The 26071-nt window shown below is 44.3% G+C and overlaps 1 protein-coding gene across 1 annotated transcript; it reads left to right on the top strand.

Moving 5' to 3' along the window:
* The first annotated feature begins 1608 nt into the window (after positions 1-1608).
* On the top strand, positions 1609-20390 carry LOC139288588 (myosin-7B-like). Its single transcript, XM_070909910.1, has 44 exons — positions 1609-1708; positions 1819-1922; positions 3918-4061; positions 4140-4296; positions 4872-4899; positions 6014-6107; positions 6256-6348; positions 6470-6533; positions 6692-6790; positions 7464-7567; positions 7690-7828; positions 8485-8603; positions 8722-8871; positions 9029-9199; positions 9463-9642; positions 9808-9940; positions 10052-10128; positions 10224-10311; positions 10855-10972; positions 11114-11237; positions 11321-11457; positions 11701-11871; positions 12022-12106; positions 12422-12664; positions 12794-12970; positions 13425-13570; positions 13736-13826; positions 13913-14070; positions 14788-15019; positions 15201-15327; positions 15468-15586; positions 15783-15979; positions 16126-16309; positions 16435-16600; positions 17262-17386; positions 17479-17594; positions 17788-17974; positions 18244-18453; positions 18591-18716; positions 18868-18958; positions 19071-19150; positions 19585-19689; positions 19790-19885; positions 20202-20390. Exons 1-44 carry the CDS (start codon positions 1609-1611, stop codon positions 20388-20390), a joined length of 5844 nt encoding a protein of 1947 aa, XP_070766011.1.
* Positions 20391-26071: the final 5681 nt, after the last annotated feature.

Raw genomic sequence — 26071 nt, 5'->3', positions numbered from 1 at the left:
GCGTTGAGGTAAGCCAGACATATTGTGAAAATGGTTGCCATCCCAATTTGTTGACATCATAGTTTAGTTTGGGTCTGTCTTTGGGCTTTACTTACACAGCTACAGTAAAGGAGACGACTGATGTTTCTGCCTGTCAACATGCAGTGAATATATCTACTAACACGTGTTGTGTGTGTATCACAGCCTGATATATCTTCTTCCTCTGTGCCATAAAAAAAATATTAAAAACACATCAATGAGCCTCACTGTGTCACTGGGTGACATGTTCCTTCACTGTCCCCAACACATGCACTATTTCCTGCTGTTAGTTTGATAAAAACGACAGCGAGCAGCTGTTGGAGGGAATGACTGAGCCTTTTAAACATGAAACTATATGTTTGTGACGTGTTTTTAAAGATTGACCTCTTCAGTAGGAACCAATGGGCTGAGAACTGAGAGCCACAGACAGGAAGTGAGACAGGACGGAGAGACGGATGGAGTTTTCAGGAAGTCGTTATTAATGAGACCGGTGGCTGTAAAGTGAACGGCCGTCAGCATCCTGTTGCTCGTGCTCGCAGTCTGTAGGCCTGAGCAAGACAAAACAGTGAAGTGACACCAGACTGATTTAATGTGATTTACAATCATATTTAGAATAAATAAATCTGTAATGTTCCCAAGTTAACTCATTATAAAACACACTTAATTCAAATGCGACAAAAACTAAAACTCACCAAAACCCTCTTGGTAAGTCTTTCCACTGTTCCAACAATCACCAACTCCGTTTTGGTGTAAATAAATCCATAATCCACCGAGTTAGATGTGAAAATATTCTGTCTGTAACGTGACACACTGTGTTCCCCTGCTGCCTCTCTGGGTTAGCTCGCTGCTGAGCGGCTCCAGACACAGACCATTAAATTAGCCAAATAAAATGACAAAAGTCACCCCAAATATATATATATATATATATATATATATATCGCCCAACCCTATGATGTACACTTTTGCTTTGTACCGTTACGTCATTTATTGTTGGCTAAAATCATCACCGTTGGTCATTTTACATCAGTTAGTAACATAGATCACGTTAGCTGGTGAAGAAGGCAAGATAGCCAACTAAAAGATCCACACAGTTAGTATTTTGTAAGCCATAACGTTAGCAAGCAAGCAAGCTAAGGTTAGCTAGTAACTAGCTGTAACTTAGCCACGCTGCAAGGATCTAGTGTTGGTTGCTTCGTATCGTTAGCATATGAAGTGATTTGTAAACAGAGAGCTAGCCAAATTTACCAGCCAGATTAGCCCTGGGAGTCTGGATGAATTAGCTGACATTATCCACTCAAGACAGTATTTTGCTGCGTTAACTAGTGAGCAATTCATCTGCGTTAGCAAGCACGCTACATGGACTTTGTGTTAGGCTCTGTGTTTCGGCGGGTGCCGGTTGTTTGTTGACGTTCGCGGACTCGAGTGCAGTCCATTTACCATATAAATGGAACCTGGCTCTGGCACAACTCTACCTACATCTCACAATAAAGCTGTTCTTCAGAAATCACTCTGGTTTTATGTTCAAGAAAAGCAAAATACTACAGAATGGCCCTTTACAGAACGTGTGTTTCCGTGTGTTCTTGTGTTCAGATGTCTCGGTTCCTGGATATGACGGAGTTTGGAGAATCTGGTTGCTACCTTCGTCTCACCAACTTGGAGCAGCTGGCCGCCAAGGCCCAGGCTTTTGACGGTGAATACACTTGTGTTTGTCCCTCTGTTTATGTGGGCCTTTATGCTGTATGTGTAGTATACTAGTACTACGAGTACTTCATAAGGAACTGTGTCATCTGATTCTTCCAGGTACGAAGCGTGTCTGGATGCCTGACGATGTGGAAGCGTATATCGAAGTGGAGATTAAAGAGCTGAATGGAGACAAGACCGCTGTGGAGACCAAGGACGGACGGGTCAGTCAGTTAACTCACCTTAATGACTCAATTAGGATGATTTAAAAATATTTTTAATCAGCTATTCAATGTATAAGTCACTGAGGCTGTCAATAATAGCAGGAAATCGGTTTGTTATCAACAATCTATTGATTTTATAACTCATTGATGTGACTATGCTGAATAGTTTACCTGCGTGTTCACTCAGGCGACATCGTAAACTCAGTTTTTAGTGTTGACGGTTGTCTTTTTCTGTTTGTTTTTTGCAGAAATGTACGTTTGTCATTTATACTACAGCCTGATCAATACGGATATTAAAACAACAACGATATATTGTCACCATATATTCATACATACAGTCATGGAAAAAATTATTAGACCACCCTTGTTTTCTTCAATTTCTTGTTCATTTTAATGCCTGGTACCACTAAAGGTACATTTGTTTGGACAAATATAATGATAACAACAAAAATAGCTCATAAGAGTTTAATTTAAGAGCTGATATCTAGCCATTTTCCATGGTTTTCTTGATAATAACCAAAATCACTTAAGTTCTTACATCAATAGCTATGGCATTGTACTGCCAAAAACAGTGCTTTTAGGCATTCCATGTTTTCTTTTCTGTCTGTTTTAGTCACATGATACACACAGGAGTTAGTACTTGATTGCATAACCATTGTTTTTGATGACTGCAGCCATGCGTCTTGGCATGCTCTCCACCAGCTTCTGACATTGTTCTGCTGTCACAGCAGCCCATTCCTGTTGCACAAATTCAAACAAATTTGCTTTGTTTTTGGGCTTGTGGTTCTCCATTTTGAGTTTGATGATTTTCCACAGGTTTTCCATTGGATTTAGATCTGGTGATTGAGCAGGCCAAGGCATGGTTCGAATGTTCTGGTTCTCCATCCAGGCTTTAACTGACCTTGCCGTGTGGCAAGGGGAATTGTCTTGTTGGAAAATCCAGTCATTCGAGGCAGGAAAGAGTTTTCCAGCTGATGGAAGAAGACTGTTTTCAAGAGTAGCCCTGTACATGACCTGGTTCATTCGCCCTTCACACAATTGCATTTGCCCTGTTCCACCCATACTGAAACAACCCCAGATCATCACTGATCCACCCCCATGTTTTACTGTAGGGGCAAGACAGTCTGGTTTGTAGGCTTCTCCAGGCTTCCTCCTAACCAGTAAGTTGGCTGGAGTGGGCATCAACTCAAAATTGGATTCATCACTGAAGAGAACCTTAGCCCAATCATCAACAGTCCGATCCCTAGCAAAGAGTAACCGGGCCTTCCTCTGCCTTTCATTGATGAAGGGCTTCTTCCGTGCCCTGTGTGACTTCAGACCAGCTTCAAGAAGTCGGTTTCGAACTGTCCTTGCCGAACAAGTCACATTTCTCGACAGTGCCCACTCATTTTTAAGGTCCCTGGAGGTCTGACGACGATTCCTGACACAAGAACGGATGAGTTCACGGTCATCTCGTGGGGTAGAAAGACGTTTCCTGCCTCGACCAGCTAGCAATTTGGTAGTACCATGTTGGGCTTGTTTTTTCTTGATGTAATGAACGGCTGTCTTGGAGATCTTCAGTTTTTTGGCTACCTGTCTCTCACTCATGCCAATTTCCAGCAGTGCCAAGATGGCTGCCTTTGTGGCTTCACATAATTCTTTTGTTTTAGGCATTATGTGAGAGCTGACAACTTCTGAGTTGTGCTACGGCTTGAATGTAAGCAGGAAACCACTCCAGGCCTTTGCATGTGCAGTGCTGCTTATGACATGAAATGGCCTCTTATATACCCTGGGAATACAATTAAGCTTAAGCATGTCAAATAGGACATAAAGTATTATGTAATCAGCTGCATTTTTTGTCGTGTTCATTGTATTCTTCAGGTAATATACCTTTAGTGGTACCAGGCATTAAAATGAACAAGAAATTGAAGAAAACAAGGGTGGTCTAATAATTTTTTCCATGACTGTATATACATATATACAGGAGAACCTTAGTGTTGTATGTGTGTGTTTCAGTTTCTGATAGTAAAAGAAGAGCTCCTCCAGCCAATGAACCCTCCGAAGTTTGACATGATGGAGGACATGGCCATGTTGACTCACCTTAACGAAGCCTCGGTCCTCTTCAACCTGAGGAGGAGATACAGCATGTGGATGATCTATGTTAGTTTTTATTCTCTCCGTACTCTCTTTCCTCCTCATCTTTGCCTTCGTCTCTCTAACTCTGTGTCTCTGTGTCAGACCTACTCTGGTCTGTTCTGTGTCACAGTCAACCCGTACAAATGGCTGCCAGTCTACTCTGCTGAGGTGGTAACGGCCTACAAAGGGAGGCGTCGAGCAGACACGCCGCCCCACATCTACGCCATCGCTGACAACGCCTACGTTGACCTGCTGCAGAGTGAGTCGCCTGTAACCTCTGACCTCTAACATTAGCCCTGTAGGTTAACCTCCCCTCAGCCGGCCGTCCAGGGGAGCTACAGCTAACCTGGCTAGCTATGCTACAAGTCTGTTAGCGTCTTTATCCTATTAGATGCTTGGTTAACAGGTTACTGTCTAAATGTACAGCGCCTGTTCTACCCATAAAACTCATAGTTATTTCATTCATTTTGATTGCAAAGTAAAACTGTTTTTGTTTAATGTTGGCATCAATCAGCGCCAACTAAAATGTTGTGCTGTATTTCTGTACACTGTGTAATATGTAAGCTAATTCGAGATCAAGAAAATAGAAAAGTCAACGTGATTGCTCCTAAATCTTCACTGAAATCTCTCTGCAAGAAGGCAAAGAAGCACATTTCCCAAAATGTCAAATTAGTCTTTTAAATAGAGCACCAAGGTCCTGCTCCCCCTGTCCTGGTCCTGGTCTTCAGTCTCCTAAAATGGCTAAAACCAATGAAGTATTCACACTGAAAATGTTTTGAAGTTCTGCTGCTGCTCCTCTGCTGTTCCTTCACATGGCTTCATTTCCCTCCACAGACCGTGAGAACCAGTCAATGCTGATCACGTAAGTTCATGAAAGACCATGTATCTCCAGATGTATCTCCAGATGTTAGTGATGAACCATGTATCTCCAGATGTTAGTGATGAACCTGGTATCTCCAGATGTATCTCCAGATGTTAGTGATGAACCTGGTATCTCCAGATGTATCTCCAGATGTTAGTGATGAACCATGTATCTCCAGATGTTAGTGATGAACCTGGTATCTCCAGATGTATCTCCAGATGTTAGTGATGAACCATGTATCTCCAGATGTTAGTGATGAACCAGGTATCTCCAGATGTTAGTGATGAACCTGGTATCTCCAGATGTATCTCCAGATGTTAGTGATGAACCATGTATCTCCAGATGTATCTCCAGATGTTAGTGATGAACCATGTATCTCCAGATGTTAGTGATGAACCAGGTATCTCCAGATGTTAGTGATGAACCCTGTATCTCCAGATGTATCTCCAGATGTTAGTGATGAACCATGTATCTCCAGATGTTAGTGATGAACCATGTATCTCCAGATGTATCTCCAGATGTTAGTGATGAACCATGTATCTCCAGATGTTAGTGATGAACCAGGTATCTCCAGATGTATCTCCAGATGTTAGTGATGAACCATGTATCTCCAGATGTTAGTGATGAACCAGGTATCTCCAGATGTTAGTGATGAACCAGGTATCTCCAGATGTATCTCCAGATGTTAGTGATGAACCATGTATCTCCAGATGTTAGTGATGAACCAGGTATCTCCAGATGTTAGTGATGAACCAGGTATCTCCAGATGTATCTCCAGATGTTAGTGATGAACCATGTATCTCCAGATGTTAGTGATGAACCAGGTATCTCCAGATGTTAGTGATGCTAAAGCTAAATAAACTATTTAAAGCCTCCTCGGATCAGCTGGAAAATGCATCGTCACAAAGCTGAAAACAGGCTGTTCTTCTGAGCACAATGAGTACTTTTACTTTGGATACTTACATTTTTAATATTTGCATATTTTGACTTTTGAATGCAGGACCTTTACTTGTATTTTCACAATGTGGTATTGAAACTTTTTTTACTGTCCACCTCAGTGAAAATCAATAACTTTATTAATTATTATTTGTCTATCTGTTATTTGTCCCGTCAGCGGGGAGTCAGGCGCAGGGAAAACGGTCAACACCAAGAGGGTGATACAGTACTTTGCCATCGTCGCTGCTCTGGGGGAACATGTGAAAAAAGGAGTGAGACTTCTCAACATTTCATTTGTCTTTGTCTTTATCAGCATCTTGTTGCAGTCTGTGTGATAACAAGCTTCTCTGTAGTTTATGAATGAGGGAATACTGGGATTTCATTGTGTTTCTGTGTGTCTCTTCCTCTCTGTGTGTTCAGGGGTCTTTAGAGGACCAGATCATTGAAGCTAATCCTGCCATGGAGGCGTTCGGCAACGCCAAGACCATCCGCAACGACAACTCCTCTCGCTTTGTGAGTTTAGTAAAGTCACGATGAGCCGAGGAGGACGTGTTGTGTTATTATTGTGTTATTATTGTGTTATTATTATGTGTTAGTGTCACAAAGAGCATGGGTCTGCGTTTGTGTGTCTCAGGGGAAGTTCATCAGAATTCATTTTGGGCCGACGGGGAAGCTGGCGTCTGCTGACATCGACATCTGTGAGTCGCATTTACAAGATTTCCTACAACAGTCCTCTTATTAAGTCTAATAATGGTGGTTTTTACAAACACGAGTATTGTTCTCCTTTCCATTGTTTTTTATACTATTATAGTACTACAGTACACTAAAGTATGTATTTATGTGCATATTTTATCAGATCTTCTAGAAAAGTCCAGAGTCGTGTTCCAGCAGCCAGGAGAGAGAAGCTACCACATCTACTACCAGATCCTGTCCAATCACAAGCCAGAGCTACAAGGTAACCCCACCCACCTCTAGAACCGTCCAATCACACGCCAGGATCACCACCTATCACTGATATTATTCATCAGCAAAGTAACTGAACAATTAAAAATCAGAAACACAAATGATCTCAACATATCCAGTTTTGACTGACAACACAAAATATTATATAGAATTATTATAGTTAAGATAAGATTAGAATATATTGATTGAAGTATATAAAGTAGTTAAAATCAAAATGGGCCATAATACATAATTATTACTTTTACTTTTGGTACTTATATTTCAATGCTAATACTTTTGTACTTTTACATAAGTAAAATTTGCAGGACTTTTAATTGTAGCAGAGTATTTCTACACCGTGGTATTACAACTTGAGACAGAGCTGCCATGCGAGGTGCTGGCCTCCACCTTGTGACTAGAAAAAAGTTTAAAATCTTTTTATTAGAATAATAGTGATAGCAATTTTGGATGGTTGTGTGGGAACCTATCATAATTTATTAGTTGATTTATATTTATTTAAACAATCTACATCTGCAAAGTAACTAGTAACTAAAGTTAAATTGGAGTAAAAAGTACATTATTACCCTCTGAGACGCAGTAGAAGTGTAAAGTAACATAAAATGGAAATATTTATATTAATAAATATAATTTAACGCTGTAATGAACGTGGTTGCCCTGTGTTGCAGACATGCTGCTGTTGACAACCAACGCCTACGACTACCACTTCTGCTCTCAGGGAGAAACCAAAGTGGAAAGCATCAACGATGGAGACGAGCTGAGGCTGACTGACGTGAGAAACACACTCCTCTCCACAACACACACACACACACACACACACTGTTCTCTGATAACTTATGAACTATAATCGGTGTGTGTGTGTGTGTGTGTGTGTGTGTGTGTGTGTGTGTGCAGCATGCCATGGACACGCTGGGCTTCACTCCGGAGGAGAAGTACGGCTGCTATAAGATCGTCGGAGCCATCATGCACTTTGGTAACATGAGGTTCAAGAAGAAGCAGAGAGAGGAGCAGGCCGAGGCCGACGGCACCGAGAGTAAGACGCACGTTTACACGTCATGTGATCATCATGTGATCATCATGTGATCATCATGTGATCCGCTCAAATATAACTTTACACAGGCGTAGAAAAGCATTAACATTTAAACACTATAAGCAATAATAAACTGAATAAAATGAAATAAAGTATCTTATATATATATATATATACATATATATATAAAACGTTTTATAGAATAGAGCAGAAATGCCTTTGAGATCATCAGGTTTCATCTGTGTGCAGCGTCGCAGCTCAAAGCAGCTTCACCTGTTTGGTTCTGACTGGAGGTTCTAACAGCTGACTGCTGACTGAGTTTATGTTCCTCAGAGACGAGAGATGTCTTTTGTATTCAGCCCGAGATTAGTGAGCGAAGCATTAACGTAATCTTAATCTATAAGTAACAGGAGGCCAGAGTAAAGATCTAAGAACAGCAGTAATGTGCTCAGTTCTCTTGGTTCTCCTTCTGAATGAGCTGAAGTTCTGATGAGATGTAGTCTGTTTGTCTGAGCTGTATTTGTTGTAGCTTTATTGTGGTTTAAGTCTCATTTTAATGACTCAGAGGACAAACTGGCCGAGGTTGGTGAGGTATAGTTCGAGCATGAATGAAATGTAATCTATGGCAGATGAGATGAGATGTACGTGTGTGTGTTGAGGTGTGGATAAGGCAGCCTATCTGATGGGCATCAGCTCTGCCGACCTGCTGAAAGGCCTGCTGAACCCCCGCGTCAAAGTGGGACACGAGTTCATCGTGAAGGGACAGACTGTAGAACAGGTAACCAATCAATCAATCAATCAATCAATCTTCTGTCTGTGCCACATCAGGCTAACAGCAGCGGGTACACTGAACATGAACACACACTTATCTTTGCTGCCGTTTAATGTGCGTGCAGGTCAACTACGCCGTGGCAGCCCTGGCCAAAGCCACCTACGACCGCATGTTTAAGTGGCTGGTGAGTCGTATCAACTCGTCCTTATACACCGCTCTGCCTCGCCAGTACTTCATCGGAGTCCTTGACATCGCCGGCTTCGAGATCTTTGAGGTGAAGTAGAGAGAAAGTTAAGATCCAAGTGTTTCCGCTCTGTTGTAACTTGCATGTTAGCTGACAAGATGTAAATCAGACTTCTGACAAGGTGGAGTTTTTTTGGGGGGAAGTGTGGGATTTGCTTGGACATAATGTTTTCTGTCTCTTTTTGCAGTTCAATAACTTTGAGCAGCTGTGTATCAACTTCACCAACGAGAAACTGCAGCAGTATTTCAACCACCACATGTTCATCCTGGAGCAGGAGGAGTACAAGACTGAGGGGATAGAGTGGACCTTCATAGACTTCGGTCTGGACTTACAGGCCTGCATAGACCTCATAGAGAGGGTGTGTGGTTTTGTTTTGTGCTTGTATTACTCCTTTCCGTCTTTTCACAGTCACGTTGTGGTGGGTTTTGTCTCTTACTGTGTTTATAAAGCTCCAGTATCTTTGACATCATGGAGGTGGGGGTTACCCACTGGGATATTAGCTCCATCAGATAGGACAGGTAGACGTGGGGGGGGATTAAAGAATGTGACGACAGTGGATGAACCTGCGTGGTCAAAGATGTCACGTAATACAACTGATGAATCACTGTGGATCTTTTTCAGCCCATGGGTATTCTGTCCATCATGGAGGAGGAGTGTATGTTCCCCAAGGCCACGGACCACAGCTTTAAAACCAAACTCTATGACAACCACCTGGGGAAGTCGCCCAACTTCCAGCGGCCGAGGCCGGACAAGAAGCGCAAATATGAGACGCACTTTGAGGTGGTTCACTACGCTGGAGTGGTGGGTATCAGCTCGTACTGTTGAGTTACTTTGCTCAATCGGGCGGCACTTGGAATTGGCCAATATCTATTATTGTTCTCCACTCTGTGCTCAGTTAAATCTATCCAAGGCTGATGTCACATCACTTCATAACCACAGATCTTCTGCATGTCCACCTCACTGTAGGTGCCGTACAACATCACAGGCTGGCTGGATAAGAACAGAGATCCTCTGAATGAGACGGTGGTGGTTGTGTTACAGAAATCCTCCCACAAACTAATGGCTGGACTGTTTGAGAACTACATCAGCTCTGAGATGGGTAACTAGACAAACAAACAGACCCCAAAGACTCCAAACTGGAGCAGACCGGCACACTTTAAAGGAAAGAAAGAAGTAGAGTGCTGTAATATTGTTTGTGCTGTTGTTTCAGCCGGTGATCCGAAGGCTGAAACCAAACACAGGAAGAGGAAAGCAGCTTCCTTCCAGACAGTTTCACAGTTACACAAGGTGAGTGGGACTGTTGTTCATACCTGTGATTCTGACAGATTCTTGACACTAAAGATGGACTCCAACTCTTTGTCTGTTTGTGTGTTTAAACACAGGAGAATCTGAACAAGCTGATGGCTAACCTCCGCAGCACTCAGCCTCACTTTGTCCGCTGCATCATCCCCAACGAGTCCAAGGATCCAGGTAACCCAACAACAACAACAGCAGCGAGACTAGAAGTCTGTAGCCCGGCCCCATCCATTCACACACACACACACACACCGATGGCAGCGAGCTACCATGCAGGGGGCTGGCCAACCATCAGGCGCAATTTGAGGTTCAGTGTCTTGCGAAGGACTCTTCGACATGTGGACAGGAGGGGGTGGGAATCGACCTCTAACCCTAACCCCCAAGCTGTGACCCTGTGGACGACCTACTCTGCCTCCTGCCGCCCAATAACATTAGCATGCTAAGTATGCTAATGTAGCATAGTCCTAATAGTTGCAACAGTTGCAAAATACAGTATTTCAATTAGGGCTTTTTCAATTAATAATTTACTCTATGAAATGTTAAAAGATAGAAAACATCGTCTGTCTTCAAATGTTTGTTCAATTATATTGAGTCAAGCCACTAATTGAACATCATTGTATTCAATCAATTGGATTTGCAAATATTAACTAACTCACACAAACTGCACAAATGAAAAGTAAAACTAACTTTACAGACGTGTCCCAATGTGTTTTCCAGGTGTAATGGATCCCTTCCTGGTCCTCCACCAGTTGAGGTGTAACGGAGTCCTCGAGGGGATCAGGATTTGCAGGAAGGGCTTTCCAAACCGTATCCTGTACGCTGAGTTCAAACAACGGTCAGTCCCAAACCGAACCACACACAGAAACACAAGCTTATGTTTCAGGTGTTTTACTGACCCAGAGTGGGATCTCCCTCCGCGGTCCTGATGGTCTAACTGGGAACTCTTCAGTAATCCATGTGTACTTTTCTTCCTCAGTTATCGCATCTTGAATCCATCTGCGATTCCAGAGGACTCGTTTGTGGACAGCAGGAAGGCTGTGGAGAAACTGCTGGGCTCACTGGACATAGACCACACCCAATACAAGTTTGGACACTCAAAGGTACAGCACAAATACTGTGAATAATACTACCAGCGATATAATACTAAGGACAGGGTACTACTGTTAATACTTGATCTTCTCAGGTGTTTTTTAAGGCCGGCCTGTTGGGTCAGTTGGAGGACATGAGGGACACCCGTCTGTCTCAGATCCTCACCACCGTTCAGGCCATGTCCAGAGGGAAGCTGATGAGGATGGAACGACAAAAGATGATGCTGCAAAGGTCAATAAGACAACCATCAGATTAATTAATAATAAGAGCAAAAAGAACACTGAGTGCAGGTGATCGATGGTGCAAAATGGTGGTTTGATGGTTTGAAATCCTCAGTTGTGTTGGCTGCTTGTCTGAACGTCTGCTGGAAAGAAAGAAACCAATCTACAAACTGACGGCTGGATTATAAAGTTCTTGAGATTTGTTTGTTTTTTGGGTAAAAACACAGGTGTGCTCTTTAATTCTTCCTCTCAGGGATGCCGTGATGGTGATCCAGTTCAACCTCAGAGCGTTCTTCTCTGTGAGGACTTGGCCGTGGATGATGTTGTTCTACAAGCTCCGCCCCCTGCTCAGGAGCGCCCAGGTGGAGAAAGAGCTGGCTGCTCTCAATGACGAATTCAACAAATTAAAAGAGGCCTTTGACAGGTCTGTTCACCTGTTTGACTGGCTGCTTGTATTGTTTACATTATTATTTAGACATTTAAATCAGGGTATAGAAAGTGAAATGAGCTGCATGCGGTACATATGAATGTATTTTCTCTCACTGTGGTTTACTGTTGTGTTTTCCTCCGTCAGGTCAGAGGTAAAGCGTCGGGACGCCGAGGAGCGGCAGGTGGTTTTAGTTCAGGAGAAAAACGACCTGTCTCTGCAGCTGCAAGCTGTAAGTCACACTGAAACTTAAAGGAACAATGAAGAGGTCAAGACTCCAGCAGTACTTGTAGTATAAAGAACAACTTTATCATCAGACCAAAGTGTTTCGGCTGAGTTTTGACCTCTTCAGACTTTTCCCTTCCCCATGCTTTTTACAGTACTTAAAGGAACAATCCCAGATTTTGGAACTTGAACCCATTTAAACCTTGAATTAACATGCAAACTGTCTGTATCTCTTATCTGGAGCAGCTAATCTGTAGTAAACTCACTCTTTTCTTTAATATCTCTAAAATATTTTGTGTTTTTTTGCATTTCAATCATCCAGGAGCAGGACAACCTGACGGATGCAGAGGACCGCTGCAACCAGCTGATTCAGTCCAAAATCTCTCAGGAGTCGAAGCTGAAGGAGATGCAGGAACGTCTGGAGGATGAGGAGGAGGTGAGCGCCACGCTGACGTCCAAGAAACGTCAGCTGGAGGACGAGGTGGTATCACTGAAGAAAGACGTGGACGACCTGGAGATGACCCTGGCTAAAGTGGAGAAAGAGAGACATGGAGTGGAGAACAAGGTGTGTTCAAGGGTTCCTTCACTTTAGAATGAAACTTCCTCTTTTTGTTTGCTGTTTCTCTTTTAGGTGCTTTGGTCTGGTGATGGGCAGAACTGATGAGTTTCATAAAAAACATTTCTTTCCGTCCAGGTGAAGAACTTGTCCCACGAGATGTGCGTTCTGGATGAATCCATCACGTCTCTGAGCAGAGAGAAAGCCGCCCTGCAGGAAGCTCACCAGCAGGTTCTGAATGACCTTCAGGCACAGGAGGACAAGGTCAACATGCTGGCCAAGGCGAAGGTTCGGCTGGAGCAGCAAGTGGACAATGTAAGCAAAAGTCCATATGTATAAATATTCGGATGTCAGTCCACACGCTGGACCGTAAGAACAGTCTCTGCACTCTCTGTATTTGTCTGGTCTATCAAAACCTCCTCAATGACCACCTAAAGGACCTCTAGAACCACCTATAGGACCTTTAAAGCCTCTTTAATGATCACAAGAACCACCTTGAGAACCCTTACAACCTCAACAACAACCATAAGAATCACCCAAGAAACTGCTAGAACCTCCTCAGTAACACCAAAGCCACCTAAAGGACCTCTAGAACCTGCTTAATGACCAGTAGAACTCACACATACCACTACAACTACTACCTAAAGGACCACAAGGACAGCCCGAAGCACCCTTAGAATCTCCTCAGTGACCATAAGGTCGAGGCACTCTGTTCTATGAGTTTGTCCCTGGTTTCTGACAGCCCCCCCCCCCCCTTTCTTCCCTGCAGGTAGAAAGTTCCTTGGAGCAGGAGAAGAAGGTGCGGTTAGAACTGGAACGAACCAAACGTAAGCTGGAGGGGGATCTGAAGCTGTCCATGGACTCAGTGAGGGACCTGGAGAACTATAAGGAAGAACTGGAGGAGAGACTGAAAAAGTAAGACAACACATCCGGAGCTTTCTCTCCACAAGGACTAGCTCAAGTAAAAAATGATGTTGTTTACAGTAAACATGAAGCTGATACCACTAATCACAACCAATCACTGAATAATAATAAATATTTGCTTTCCTATTTTCCCGTCTCTCTCATACGTCCCTAAAGGAAAGACTTTGAGTTGGGTCAGCTTCAATCTAAAATGGAGGATGAACAAAGTTTGATTGCTCAGCTTCAGAAGAAGATGAAAGAGCATCAGGTTGGTCGGACTGATCCAGAATAGAACTTGTTTAGCTTCCTGATCACCGCTGCTGCTACAGGATTGCGTTGTGATCAAATCCTCAGACTCGTATCGAGGAGCTGGAGGAGGCGCTGGAGGCGGAGCGGGCGTGGCGCACCAAAGCCGAGCGTCAGAGGAACGACATCGCCAGAGAGTTGGAGGAGCTCGGAGAGAAACTGGAGGAGGCGGGAGGAGCCTCTGCTGCTCAGATCGCTCTCAACAGGTCATCATCCGCATTCATGATTGCACTAATTAATACTTTTCCTCTAGCGCCACCAGCAGGTTGACAATTCAGATTCAGACTGAAACACCTCAGCAGCTGCTGGACGGACTGTGATGAGATGTGGTTCAGACCTTCATGGTCCCCTCAGGATGAACTGTAGTAACTCTGGTGATCCTCTGACTCTTCATCAGCGCCACCATCAGGTCAACATGTTCACGTGTCTCAGCTGGACTCTGTGTTTACTGCTAACTAGCTGATGCTGATGTTAGCACTGAAGTTAAAGCACTCAGTCTTGACGGGACAGTATGTTTACACAGTTCATTAAACCATCGACTCCTGTTTCGTGACTGCCTGCAGTTTATACTTCAGAACAGGGTTATAGAAATGTGGATGGCACAATGCATCTTCGATACTGTCGCTTCCTTTGTTTTGACCTCCAGCTCTCCATTCCCTCAAAGGCAACAACTAACTTAGCTTAAATTGTCAAAGTCAATTCGTAGACATTTCATACGCGATCCAGTCTGATACTGTTGTTGGTAAAGTAAACTCCAGTGAGATGCTGGAAGAACCAGGATTACTTAAGTCAGAGATTTGTCCACTCCAGTGTTTATTCATCTGAACCTCTAAATCCTGTCTGCAGTGTGTCTGAAGAGCGTTGACCTAAACAGAGCGGTGGACTCTGTGACTACAAAGTGTAACTAACTTCATGTCAAACAGGAAGAGAGAGGCAGACTTCCTGAAGATGCGGCGGGAGCTGGAGGAGGCGGGGCTTCAACACGAGGCGACGGCCGCCACGCTGAGGAAGAAGCACTCGGACATGGTGGCGGAGCTCAGCGAGCAGATCGACAGTCTGCAGAGAACCAAACAGAAACTGGAGAAGGAGAAGGCCGAGTTCAGGCTGGAGGCCGACGACCTGGCTGCTAACGTGGAGCAGCTGTCCAGGGCCAAGGCAAAAACTCTCATTTAAACCTTGTACCTATGCCAGCCTGCTCGTCATGATGAGCAATACTCAGGCTGTAAAATAAGATATGTGTTTATCAGGCAGGGAGGGTACAATGAAAGACACAGAACTGCATGATGGGAAATGTAGGATCCAGTGTTTTTGGTGTTTAACTCGTGTGTGTGTGTAGGGAGCTGTGGAGAAGATGTGCAGGGTTTATGAGGACCAGCTGAATGAAAGCAGGAGCAGAGCAGAGGAGCTGCAGAGACAACTGACTGAAGTTTCTGCCCAGAAAGCACGAGCGCTCACAGAGACTGGTACAACACACACACACACACAAATAACAATAATAATAAAACAAGTAATATAAACGAGTTACATTGATTTCTGGCAGAAGACCTAATGAAGGAGGCTCCACTCACCCACCTTCCTCTTCCTCTCTGTGTTGTTCTTCCAGCCGAGTACAGCCGGCGTCTGGAGGAGCGGGACGCTATGATTGGTCAGCTCCAACGCTCCAAGGCGGGGGTTTGCCAAAACTCTGAGGGTCTGAAGAGGCAGCTGGAGGAGGAGAGCAAAGTAACACTGAACCCTCATAACTCTGATCCATCATTTCACTACTGACCCCCCTGGTTGTCCCAACTGTGTTTAGGGCCCATTTCATGCTAACAAATGTATGTAGATCTTAACAAGCCAACTTGTGTCTCTCTCTGATGTTAACTGGAACATGTTGGAGCGTCAGCGTTGTGGTTAGAAGTAAATACATGTGTTGCAGGCTCGTGTTGCGCTGGCTCATGCGGTACAGGCGTCCCGTCACGACTGCAGTCTGCTCACGGAGCAGCTGGAGGAGGAGCAGGAGGCCAAGGCTGAACTGCAGAGGGCGCTGTCCAAAGCCAACAGCCAGGTGGTTCAGTGGAGAGCCAAGTACGAGACTGACGCTGTGCTGAGAATAGAGGAGCTGGAAGACGCAAAGTAAAGTACTCTGATACTACTACTACTACTACTACTAAACTACTAGACTTGCATAATGGGTCGCACTTCATGAAAGTTAGCTGTGACTGTGAGGTGAATTCTTTTTCCAGTTGTGCAGTTCACTACATGAGCTCTGTTGTTTGTAGGAAGAAGCTAGTCGTCAAACTGCAGACTGTTGAGGAAGCTGTGGAGACGTCTCAGGCCAAATGTTCCTCGCTGGAGAAAAGCAAACAGGGTCTGCAGACAGAGATCGAAGACCTGGTGGTTGAACTGGAGCGATCCAACAGTGCTGCTCTGGCTCTGGACAAGAAGCAACGCAACTTCGAAAAGGTCAGTCAGCAACACCGGCCATAAACTACCACGGCCGTAAACAATACTCACCACCTGTAGACGTGGAAGGTGGCAGGTAAGATAAGCTCAGAAACAAGTTTGTGCTTCTTTTTTGTTTGATGCAGTTGATGAGTGACTGGAAGCTGAAGTTTGACGAGAGTCAGACGGATCTGGAAGCGTCCCAGAAAGAGTCCCGCAGTCTGAGCACCGAGCTCTTCAAACTGAAGAACTGCTATGAAGAAGCTCTGGACCAACTGGAGACAATTCAACGAGAAAACAGGAACCTGCAAGGTACTCTCTCCCTTCCTGTCTGTCTTCACTTAAGTAGCCACATAGATAACTGGACTTATTATTGTCCAGTATTGGTCAGGTCTTGAAGTCGGACTTTAAGTCTCAGAATCCGGAGAATCTCCTGATGTGAATGAAGGAAGAGGTTTATCACGTCAGTCTAACATCATCTGGTTTGATCTGAATCCCCAGAGCGTCCCATTTTTTTCTTTTCCATTTCCATCGTTTTCTATAACTAGCTACTGAAGTAACAGAGCGCTGCTTCGGAGAACATATATTAGCTGTGGGGTTACAGGTTACTTACGTTGTCCGTCAACTGTGGCAGACTAGCATAACAACTTTGCTGTTAAAAGCAGGTGACATCAGGTCACAGAAATATATTTGGAGGCTGTGTCCTCAGTACATTCTTTGACAAGGTGACATCAAACTATCTTCACGAACCTCTGACACTGGTTTTTATTAATCTACCAGGAAACCAGAGCAGCAATCATAACAATGAACTCAGAAACACTGAGCCATGAGACTCTGAGACAAAAGACCTCTAAACCATTTTGACTAACCTTCAGACTTGATACCAATCATCACAAGTCTGGCTACACAAGACTGATATAACTAACATTGTGATTGATGGACAAATTTATTGAGCAACTGTGATTGATTCCAGACGAGATACTGGACCTGACAGATCAGATCAGTCAGGGAGGGAAGACCATCCATGAGCTGGAGAGAACGAAGAAGCTCCTCCATGTGGAGAAGAGTGATATCAGAGCAGCTCTGGAGGAAGCAGAGGTAACTGACTTACCTGCTGTAGATACCTGTCAACTCTTCACCAACCAAACTGTTTACTAAGCTCATGAACCTCCCGCCTCTCCACCAACCAGGGTACTCTGGAGCATGAGGAGAGTAAGACCTTGAGATTTCAGATGGAGCTGCACCAGATAAGGACTGAGATCGAGCGCAAGATTTCAGAGAAAGATGAAGAGATCGACAATCTCAGGTACCAAATATCTCAAATAACAGACTCAGAAGTTAAAAACTATAAACCTACCAACTAACCAGTAAAAGATCTGACAACTGCATGCACCAAATCTAAAACTGTACATATAATAATAACATGCAGTACAGAAAAACAGTGGAAGAAATGAGCATAATGCATGTGTTGGAGTAGTAATACCAGTGCTGTCCACCAGGCGGAGCCACCAGAACTCCCTGGAGACCATGCAGGCCAGTTTGGAGGCGGAGGTTCGCAGTCGCAGTGAGGCGGTTCGTCTGAGGAAGAAGATGGAGTCTGACCTGAACGAGATAGAGGTCCAGCTGGGACAGGCTAACAGACAGGCAGCCGAGAGCCAGAGGATGATCAGACACCTGCAGACACAGGTAGCCCCGCCCACAATCATCTAAGATATCAGGAGAGTGAACTCCTCGATGTCGGGGAGGCAACGACAGATGAAATACAGACCGTGATGCTCTAAGGCTGCCATGGTTGTTGCCTCCTGGTTCATGGACATTTCAGGAACAGTGTGGAGTGTCTGAGAGACATGTCAAAGTCAGAGGAAGTTTTCTACGGCTGATTATTCACCTTAAATTCAATTACGCGACGTGGTTTAATGTTGGAACGGACCCCACTGACTCGTGTCCTCTCGTAGGTTAAAGAGCAACAGGTGGACCTGGAAGATAGAGTCCAGTTGACCAATCAGCTTAAAGAACAGATGGTGCTGTTGGAGCGACGCTGTACTCTGATGACAGCCGAGGAGGAGGAGCTGCGTGGGATCCTGGAACAGACCGATCGCGTCCGCAGGACGGCCGAGCACGAGCTGGTGGAGGCCTCCGAGAGAGTCAACCTGCTCAGCTCACAGGTACTGACCGATCAATACACTCACTGAATACTGACTCACCATGAAGTGGTTCTGATGGAATGATTCCACTAAGTGATTGATTGACTGATTGACAAATAGAATGACATTAATACACTGACTGATTTCCTGTATTTCAGAACACAGGTCTGGTGAACCAGAAGAGGAAGCTGGAGACCGATCTGTCTCTGCTGACAGGAGAGGTGGACGAGGTGATGCAGGAGAGTCGCAGCGCTGAGGAGAAAGCCAAGAAGGCCATCACTGATGTCAGTCCTGACCCCTGACCCCTGACCTCTGACCTGCTGTTACTGTTTTTTCTAAACCTTTTCCAGCGTCCTCCCTGCTCCTTCTCATCTGTTCTCCTTGTTGGAAAGTTTAACCTGTACCTGAATCCTTTGCATATCTGTGTTTGAGCAGGCGGCTCTGATGGCGGAGGAGCTGAAGAAGGAGCAGGACAGCAACAGTACGTTGGAGAGAATGAAGAGGAACGTGGAGTCTACGGCGAAAGGTACAAAACAACACAAACACTGTTAGAGACACGATGATGAAAGAGTTCACCTGTAGATGAAAGACGGGTGTTACGGGTGGATGTTAACAGTGTCGCCGTGTGTCTCTGACAGAGCTGCAGGTCAAACTGGATGAGACGGAGCAGATGGCGCTGAAGGGAGGAAAGAAACAGCTTCATAAACTGGAGATGAGAGTGAGTGATGTGTCCTCCACAATGTCAAGCGTGTGAGACAAAACAACACATTGGACATGACCACATGTTAGCTGACAGACAGTTAACGCTAGCTAGAATGTACAGGGCTAGAAAATGACTTGCTAACACTAGTTTATTTATCTACAAACAGTCACTACTCTGAGCTCAAAAATGCTGAATCTACTTGTTATCCTATCAAAATGGGACAGAGTGATGTCATATATCATATATATATATATATATATATATATATATATAGCTGGATATAAGCAAGAAGAAGAAGAAGAAGAAGAAGAATCAGTCATAGGTTGTGCCTCCACTCTTCTAGCTGTTTTTATCAGTATAACGAAGCAACCTAAAAACCATTGTCACCAGTAATAACCATCATCAGGCTTCAGACAGGACGGACTTGATAAGAGCGCTGCTGTGTGCAGGTGAGGGAGCTGCAGACGGAGCTGATGGTGGAGCAGAAGAGGAGCGAGGAGTATCAGAAAGGAGTCCGTCGCTACGAGAGGAGAGTCAAAGAGCTGACGTACCAGGTCTGATGACCTCACATCATCCAGCTGCTGCTTCTGTCCGTGTCATACAGATGTTCTGTTGGTTCTGTGTTTCTCATTGGTTCTCTTTGTGTTCCTGCAGACAGAGGAGGACAGGAAGACTCTGCTGAGGATGCAGGAGCTGATCGATAAGCTTCAGACCAAAGTCAAGAGCTACAAGAGACAAGCGGAGAACGCTGTGAGTCTTGAATGAAGTGCTATAATTTATATTTCATACAATAACAAAGCAACAAACGACACGAGCGAACCAGAGCTGGACTGGACTTCATCCATCAGGAGACACAAACACGACTCCACATGGAGGACCATGTTGCTCTGTAGCTGCTGGATGTGGAAATAAGCAGCTGTTTGCTAACATGTTAGCCACAACTACTACACAGTTCACCATATCAACTTATGTGGATGTTGCGTTCACCACTTGTTTCTGCTGCCCCCAAGTGGCCATAAAAATCAGTAGCTGAATCACAGGTGTTGTTCCTCTGCATGTCCACCAGGAGGAGCAGGTGAGCTGCAGCACGGTGCGTTTCAGGAAAGTCCAACACGAGCTGGACGACGCCGAGGAGAGAGCCGACGTCGCCGAGACCACCGTCAACAAGCTGCGGATTCGGACCCGCGAGCAGACCAGCAAGGTCGTCATGGTGAGAACATCTGAAAGTGCTTCCTCACTAACGTATAATTACTGAGGAAAGCAGAATTCAAGTTTTGTAGCTTGTTGTTGTTGTTCGGTTTCTGTTTAGTAAAAGTGTTCCTGCTGTTTGTTTCCGCAGATCGCTGAATGAAGCTCTGCTGCATCTCCAAACACCATCGGTGTGTTTCTGGTGTTTGTGTGACGTTTCTAATGTTCGATTGCTGTGTGTTTTTGTCTGATGTGTACTGTATAAGTCCAGGATCATGGGGGGACACGTGAGTCTGCATCTACTGTAAGAAACCATGTCAGTGTGTTTCTGTATTTCTCCACAGTAAAGCGATGAGAACTGGTTTGTACAGGAAGTGTTGAGGGCAGCGAGTCTGTAGGGAGAGAGTAATCAGTGAGTTTATAACATTATTTAAGCTGAGCTGGTGGAGAAGGCGAAAGCATCCGTCAGTATCGGACACAGTGAGCGAAGGCTGTGGCTATTTCCTGGAACGTTTCCGTGCAGTCCTGGTCTATACCAAACATGAAAATATTCCTTTGTGTATTTCTTGTCAGCTCTAGACAGTAAATCAGATGACTGTATAAAGTGTCTCCAACTCTGCAGCTCAACACAATCTTTAGCCTCTTTTAGCTCATAGCTAGTTGGGTTACGGCACATTTACTGTGTGGTTGAGTCTGTCAGGCTCTCATCACCCCTCCATATAGACAGAATTCATCAGGAGACACAAACACGACTCCACATGGAGGACCATGTTGCTCTGTAGCTGCTGGAGGTGGAAACAAGCAGCTGTATGCTAACATGTTAGCCACAACGACTTTACAAGCTGATGATACACCAGGGCTGAATTTCTGACAGGTCTTCTGCCCCCTAGTGGTCACAGATCCTTCAGGACTGCTTCAATGTGCCTGTATTCTGACTGTGTGTTTGACTTTTGATGTGTGGGTTTTACTCTGCTTGATGTTTTTGACTGAAGTCTTCAGTGTAGTCCAAAAAAGAAAAATAAATACCTTTGTGTTGCGTTTGACATTCACTGTTCTGACTTCTTTAACTTCCTCGTCCACCACGAAACACCTCAGCCTGCCACACAAATCATCAAGTTCTCCAACAACAACAACACTGACGATGACTCTACACGCACATAAACATAAACACAAGCTTTATTTGTGCATCTCACCAACACCAACAGTCTAAAGTCTACTGCCCCCTGGAGGCTGCAGTGTTCACTACAGCCAATATGAACGCGTCGGGCAGAACAAACGACACCCAGATGAGTTATGTACCAGCAGTGCAGCTAAAGAAGTAGAGTTTGTCCTGAAGGTGGCGCTAGAGGAAAGGAGTCATTAGCCCGTTAGCTCTCAGGTAGCTAGCGACGAATGCACAGAACTTAACCCTCGTCTCTCTTTCTCGTCGCTTAGCTTTGGGAGGAATGAAAGTTTTGCTGCAGTTGAAACGTTTTCCACTTTGCAGCCACGTCGTCACCTCAGTTTGCACCGTTAGGAGTAATTCATGTCCACTCTTGTCTGTGAATTAACTTTTTTACGCAATCGTGCCGCCTTTTGAAATTAGCTTCGTGTTCAGTTTAAACACGCTTTAAGTTTGGTACATTAATAGCAAGCTAGTTAGCCAGACTTGCTAATGTTAGCAGTTTACATCAGAGCAGACAAACAGTTTAATCCAGTCCTCACACTTCAGCTCGTGACCTTCGATATAAACTCTGTATGCTGAGTATCAGTCAGTTGTTCTTGTGTCAGTGAGCGACGTGTCCTTCACAGAAGCTGCAGGATTATTTGGAAACAGTTAACATTTATATTTTTGCGTTGATCTAAGAAATGTGTTCATTTAAGAGCTGTTATTTCTGAATAACCTGCAGCTGCAAACACCTCATCTGTGATTGTCGCCATTAGCTATTATTATTATTTTTATAGCTGTAGCTCAGAGGTTAGCTCACTATGAAAGGAAGATGACATCAAGTTGGTCTGGAAGATCTGGAAGCTCTTGTGTACAAATATTTACCTGATGGTGGCACGAGAGGAAAGGTCAGGGGTCACCAAAATCATTAGGAGTAAATCTAATGACCATTAATATCTACAGAATTTCACATTTCACAGCAGTCTTGTCGACAGTCATTCAGATGTTGGATGGACAGACATCACCACCTTTACACACTAACATTTAGAAAATTCAAGTTAAAATGAATTAGCAACAATTTCAATGATTTAATAAATTAAGTAATTTTTAAAGCAAAATCAGTAAAGATTCCAAGTTCCAGCATCTCAAATATAAATATTTTCTGGTTTTCTCAGTCGTTGATGATAGTAAACTAAATATATTCAACATTAAAGCCTTTAAACACCAAACAATCGAATCATTTAAAAGGTAACTCATAGATGAATTGAGATTTAAACACAAACACTCTGAGGAGAAAGAGAGGTGCATGTTGGCATTCGACATTTTATTCACAAACTAAAACCAATCACTGTATCCACAGGTCAGTGGGTGACTGTACAGGTGTGTTAGATCAGTATCAACTGGCTGCACACGGCAGGTTCACATCATGTGTCGTCGCCCCCCCCACCGTCTCAACATGAACCCTCCATTGGTCCATTCATCCCTCCGTCCTCCAATCAAAGTGCTCAGCAGTTTGTCCTTCAGTGTGTGTGTGTGTGTGTGTGTGTGTGTGTGTGAGAGAGTCCGTCCAGTTCAGAACCAGAAGTCTGATCTAAAGTCTCGGCTGGTCCCGACCGGTCGGTTCTAGAGCGCGTCTTTAGAAAACACACCTAAACATTTACAAATACATTCAAACACAACCAGGAGGTTTTTCCTAGATAGTTGTTAGACAGCAAATAGCACCGCAGAGCAAATACATGTGGGGTTAAAAACAAGTCTACAGACAGGAAGGAAGGAAGAAATCAGCCTGTTAGGATCACAGACTGTGGTGTGTTTCCTCTTCTTTACATCCACAACGTGAGGCTCTGATGAGGTTTGATAATCTGACAATCAGATCCACAGAGTGACGGCTTCCTGATCAAACAGGAAGAACTCATCACAGAAGAGGAAACAGACCAACAGCCAGATGAAGTGAACACAGAAACCCACGAGATTAGTGTTCACACATCAGTTCCTGTATCGTGCTGAATGTATAAACACTCCCTACATCTGAAGGCCGGCAGGCGTCGGGGAAAAACACGTCTCCTTGTTTCTGTTTCTTGGACTTCCATATTATTGTGCAGAGAAATCAGTTTCCTCTGTGGTCAGAAACTAGAAAAGATTTAGTAAAATGTCTACTGACCACATGAATCCGTCATTTGAGGGCAGAAAGGTTATGATTCATCAAAGACACCAGGCTGCAGGAGGAACGGTAGCTGTTACCTGATTGGTCTACACATTGACCAATCGGTGCAGCTGCTTTAGCTCATGTGCAGATGTTGACACCAGAACTTTCCATCCCCACCTGTTATCTACCTGCAGACTAAAAACTGTACTGTCACCCAGTGATATAAAGACACCATGGAGAAGCTGGACACGCCCTCTCTGTGTGCTGCTGAAAGGTATTCTGGGAAATGTAGGAGCAGCAGTAGGCAGACAGAGTGGCACAAAACAATTAAAAATAAAACAAACGACAACACTTTACCACTAAATGCAGCGGGATATTTGGATTTAACAGTGTAAGCGTATCTGAGAGGCGACTTTGTTCTTTTTTTTCTTGCTTAAAATCAGCAACAAGATCTCATTTGGGCAAATTGTGTGAATCCGGTCGTGTTTTTCTACAGTTATATTTGACATTTTATAAGTTACATCTTCTAATTTAGAACTCTGGACATTTCTGACTAGTGGTTGGAACAGGGGAGAACAAAAGGACGCCAAATAACAAATCAGAAGTTTAAAAGAAATCAGCTGAGAGGAGGAAACTGTGAAGGTGCAGCAGGGAGGAGGTGATTGGACGGTGATGTTTGATGGTTAACACCAGTAAAACAGAGAAATGCGGTGACACAAAACCAGAACTCTGCGACTGGTTTTCCCGGGTGGCAGCTTTAACTCGAAACCATTATCATCAAGTTCGACGCAATGACATCACCATCTAGTCCTTTTTTTATTGGCTCACGAGACATCAAGAGACTTCAAGCTCCCACAGTTCATCTTTTCATCTTTTGTTTTCTTCCTCGTTTGTTCTCTTTGATTTTTACTCCAAAATGTTCTCGTCGTCATTCTTTTCAGGGCTGCCGCGTTGCATCGTGGGTACTGTAGTCAGTCGCCAGGTTAGTACAACTGTAGCTCTGTCGTCAGTGAAGCTGCTGGTCACCGCGGTAACCAACACTCAAGTTAGTGGAAGAAAAAAAAAGAAAAACTATGTGACATCACATTTACATCATGAGTGATGTCACAGTGTTCGACGTGGAAGTTTGTCTGCGTCTCAGTCTGAGTTTAGTAACAACGACAGGGAGGACAGGTCCTTTAATGTCTTTACAGACTGTTAGAAAGACTAAATATGAACATGTAAAACAAATATGGCCGCTGGGAGGTCACCTGAAGAGGAGGAGGAGGAGGAGGAAGAGGAGGAGGAGGAAGTTTGGAGTTTTTGTTCTACAAATGCTGTTTTATCTTTGTTCAAAAGACGAGGTTCTCAGATTTTACTATTAAGGAATATATAATTATAATAATAATAATAAGACATATAATATCAATTAATATAAATCAGAATAATGACTTTTGGGAAAAAAGACTTTTAGCACTGAAAGCAAACTGAAAAGAAACAGAAGGTTTCTCAGAGGTGACAGTGAGATAAAGCCGGTCACCACACCAGAACCAAGAAACCTGAAACACCTGGAACAATCTGACCTGCATCGAGACCAACAAATCTTCTCTCTGAGCTGGTCGATGTTTGTTTTAAGAAAATAATCTGAGGAATCAAATTAGAGACAGAAATGATAAGTTGACAGTTGATAAGTTGACAGTTGGTTATCAGACGTAGGGCAGGCAGGCAGCACTGCCTGGAAGGCTGAACTCAGGGCTGATGTTTTACTGTGGTTTATTATTACAGTTCTCCTGACCTCTCTGTCTCCTCCTCTTCATCACCATCGTCCTCCTCTTCCACCTCCCCCTTGTCTCCCCCCAGGTCCTCCCCCCCAGAGCTGCCCTTCTCAGAGGAGAAGCCAGGAGCTGAGGAGGACGAGCAGCTGATGAAGAGGTGAGTGTTTCGTCCCAGCGTCTCCCTGAGCAGCAGGGTGGGAGGGCCAAAGGATGTCACAGAGATGGTAGAAGCTGATTGGCTGGCCGGTGAGACGGGGGCGTGGTTGTCGAACGATGCCGCCGCCTCGACGACCACGCCCTGCTCCTTCAGGCTGCTGTGGGTGGAGTCAGGAGCCTGCTCCGACCAATCAGGAGGCTCAGCCCTTCCAGCCGTCCCAGATCGGACCTCTGGGTCGACACAGAAACCAGTGTGAGGTTTGACCACATGAAGTGTGTGTGTCTGTGTGTGTGTGTGTGTGTCTCTGTGTGTGTCTCTGTGTGTGTGTGTCTCTGTGTGTGTGTGTGTGTGTCTGTGTGTGTCTCTGTGTGTGTGTGTCTCTGTGTGTGTGTGTGTGTCTCTGTGTGTGTGTTACAGTGTTAACTTGAGGAAGCCATGCAGAGAAAACATCCAGCATGCTAACAATAGCATGCTAACATGTTCACATTGACAATGCTAATATGCTTAGCATGTTTAGCAGGTACAAGGTTTACCATCTTTGTTT

This window comes from Enoplosus armatus, chromosome 8 (assembly GCF_043641665.1).
Source record: "Enoplosus armatus isolate fEnoArm2 chromosome 8, fEnoArm2.hap1, whole genome shotgun sequence".
Taxonomy (NCBI): domain Eukaryota; kingdom Metazoa; phylum Chordata; class Actinopteri; order Centrarchiformes; family Enoplosidae; genus Enoplosus; species Enoplosus armatus.
This window is presented reverse-complemented; position numbering and strand designations above follow the sequence as displayed.

Coding starts and splice junctions, on each gene's coding strand:
- LOC139288588 (XM_070909910.1), top strand. CDS start 1,609: ATGTCTCGGTTCCTGGATATGACGGAGTTTGGAGAATCTGGTTGCTAC. Junction 4,062..4,139: donor ACAGCATGTGGATGATCTAT/GTTAGTTTTTAT, acceptor TCTCTGTGTCAG/ACCTACTCTGGTCTGTTCTG. Junction 4,900..6,013: donor AACCAGTCAATGCTGATCAC/GTAAGTTCATGA, acceptor TTGTCCCGTCAG/CGGGGAGTCAGGCGCAGGGA.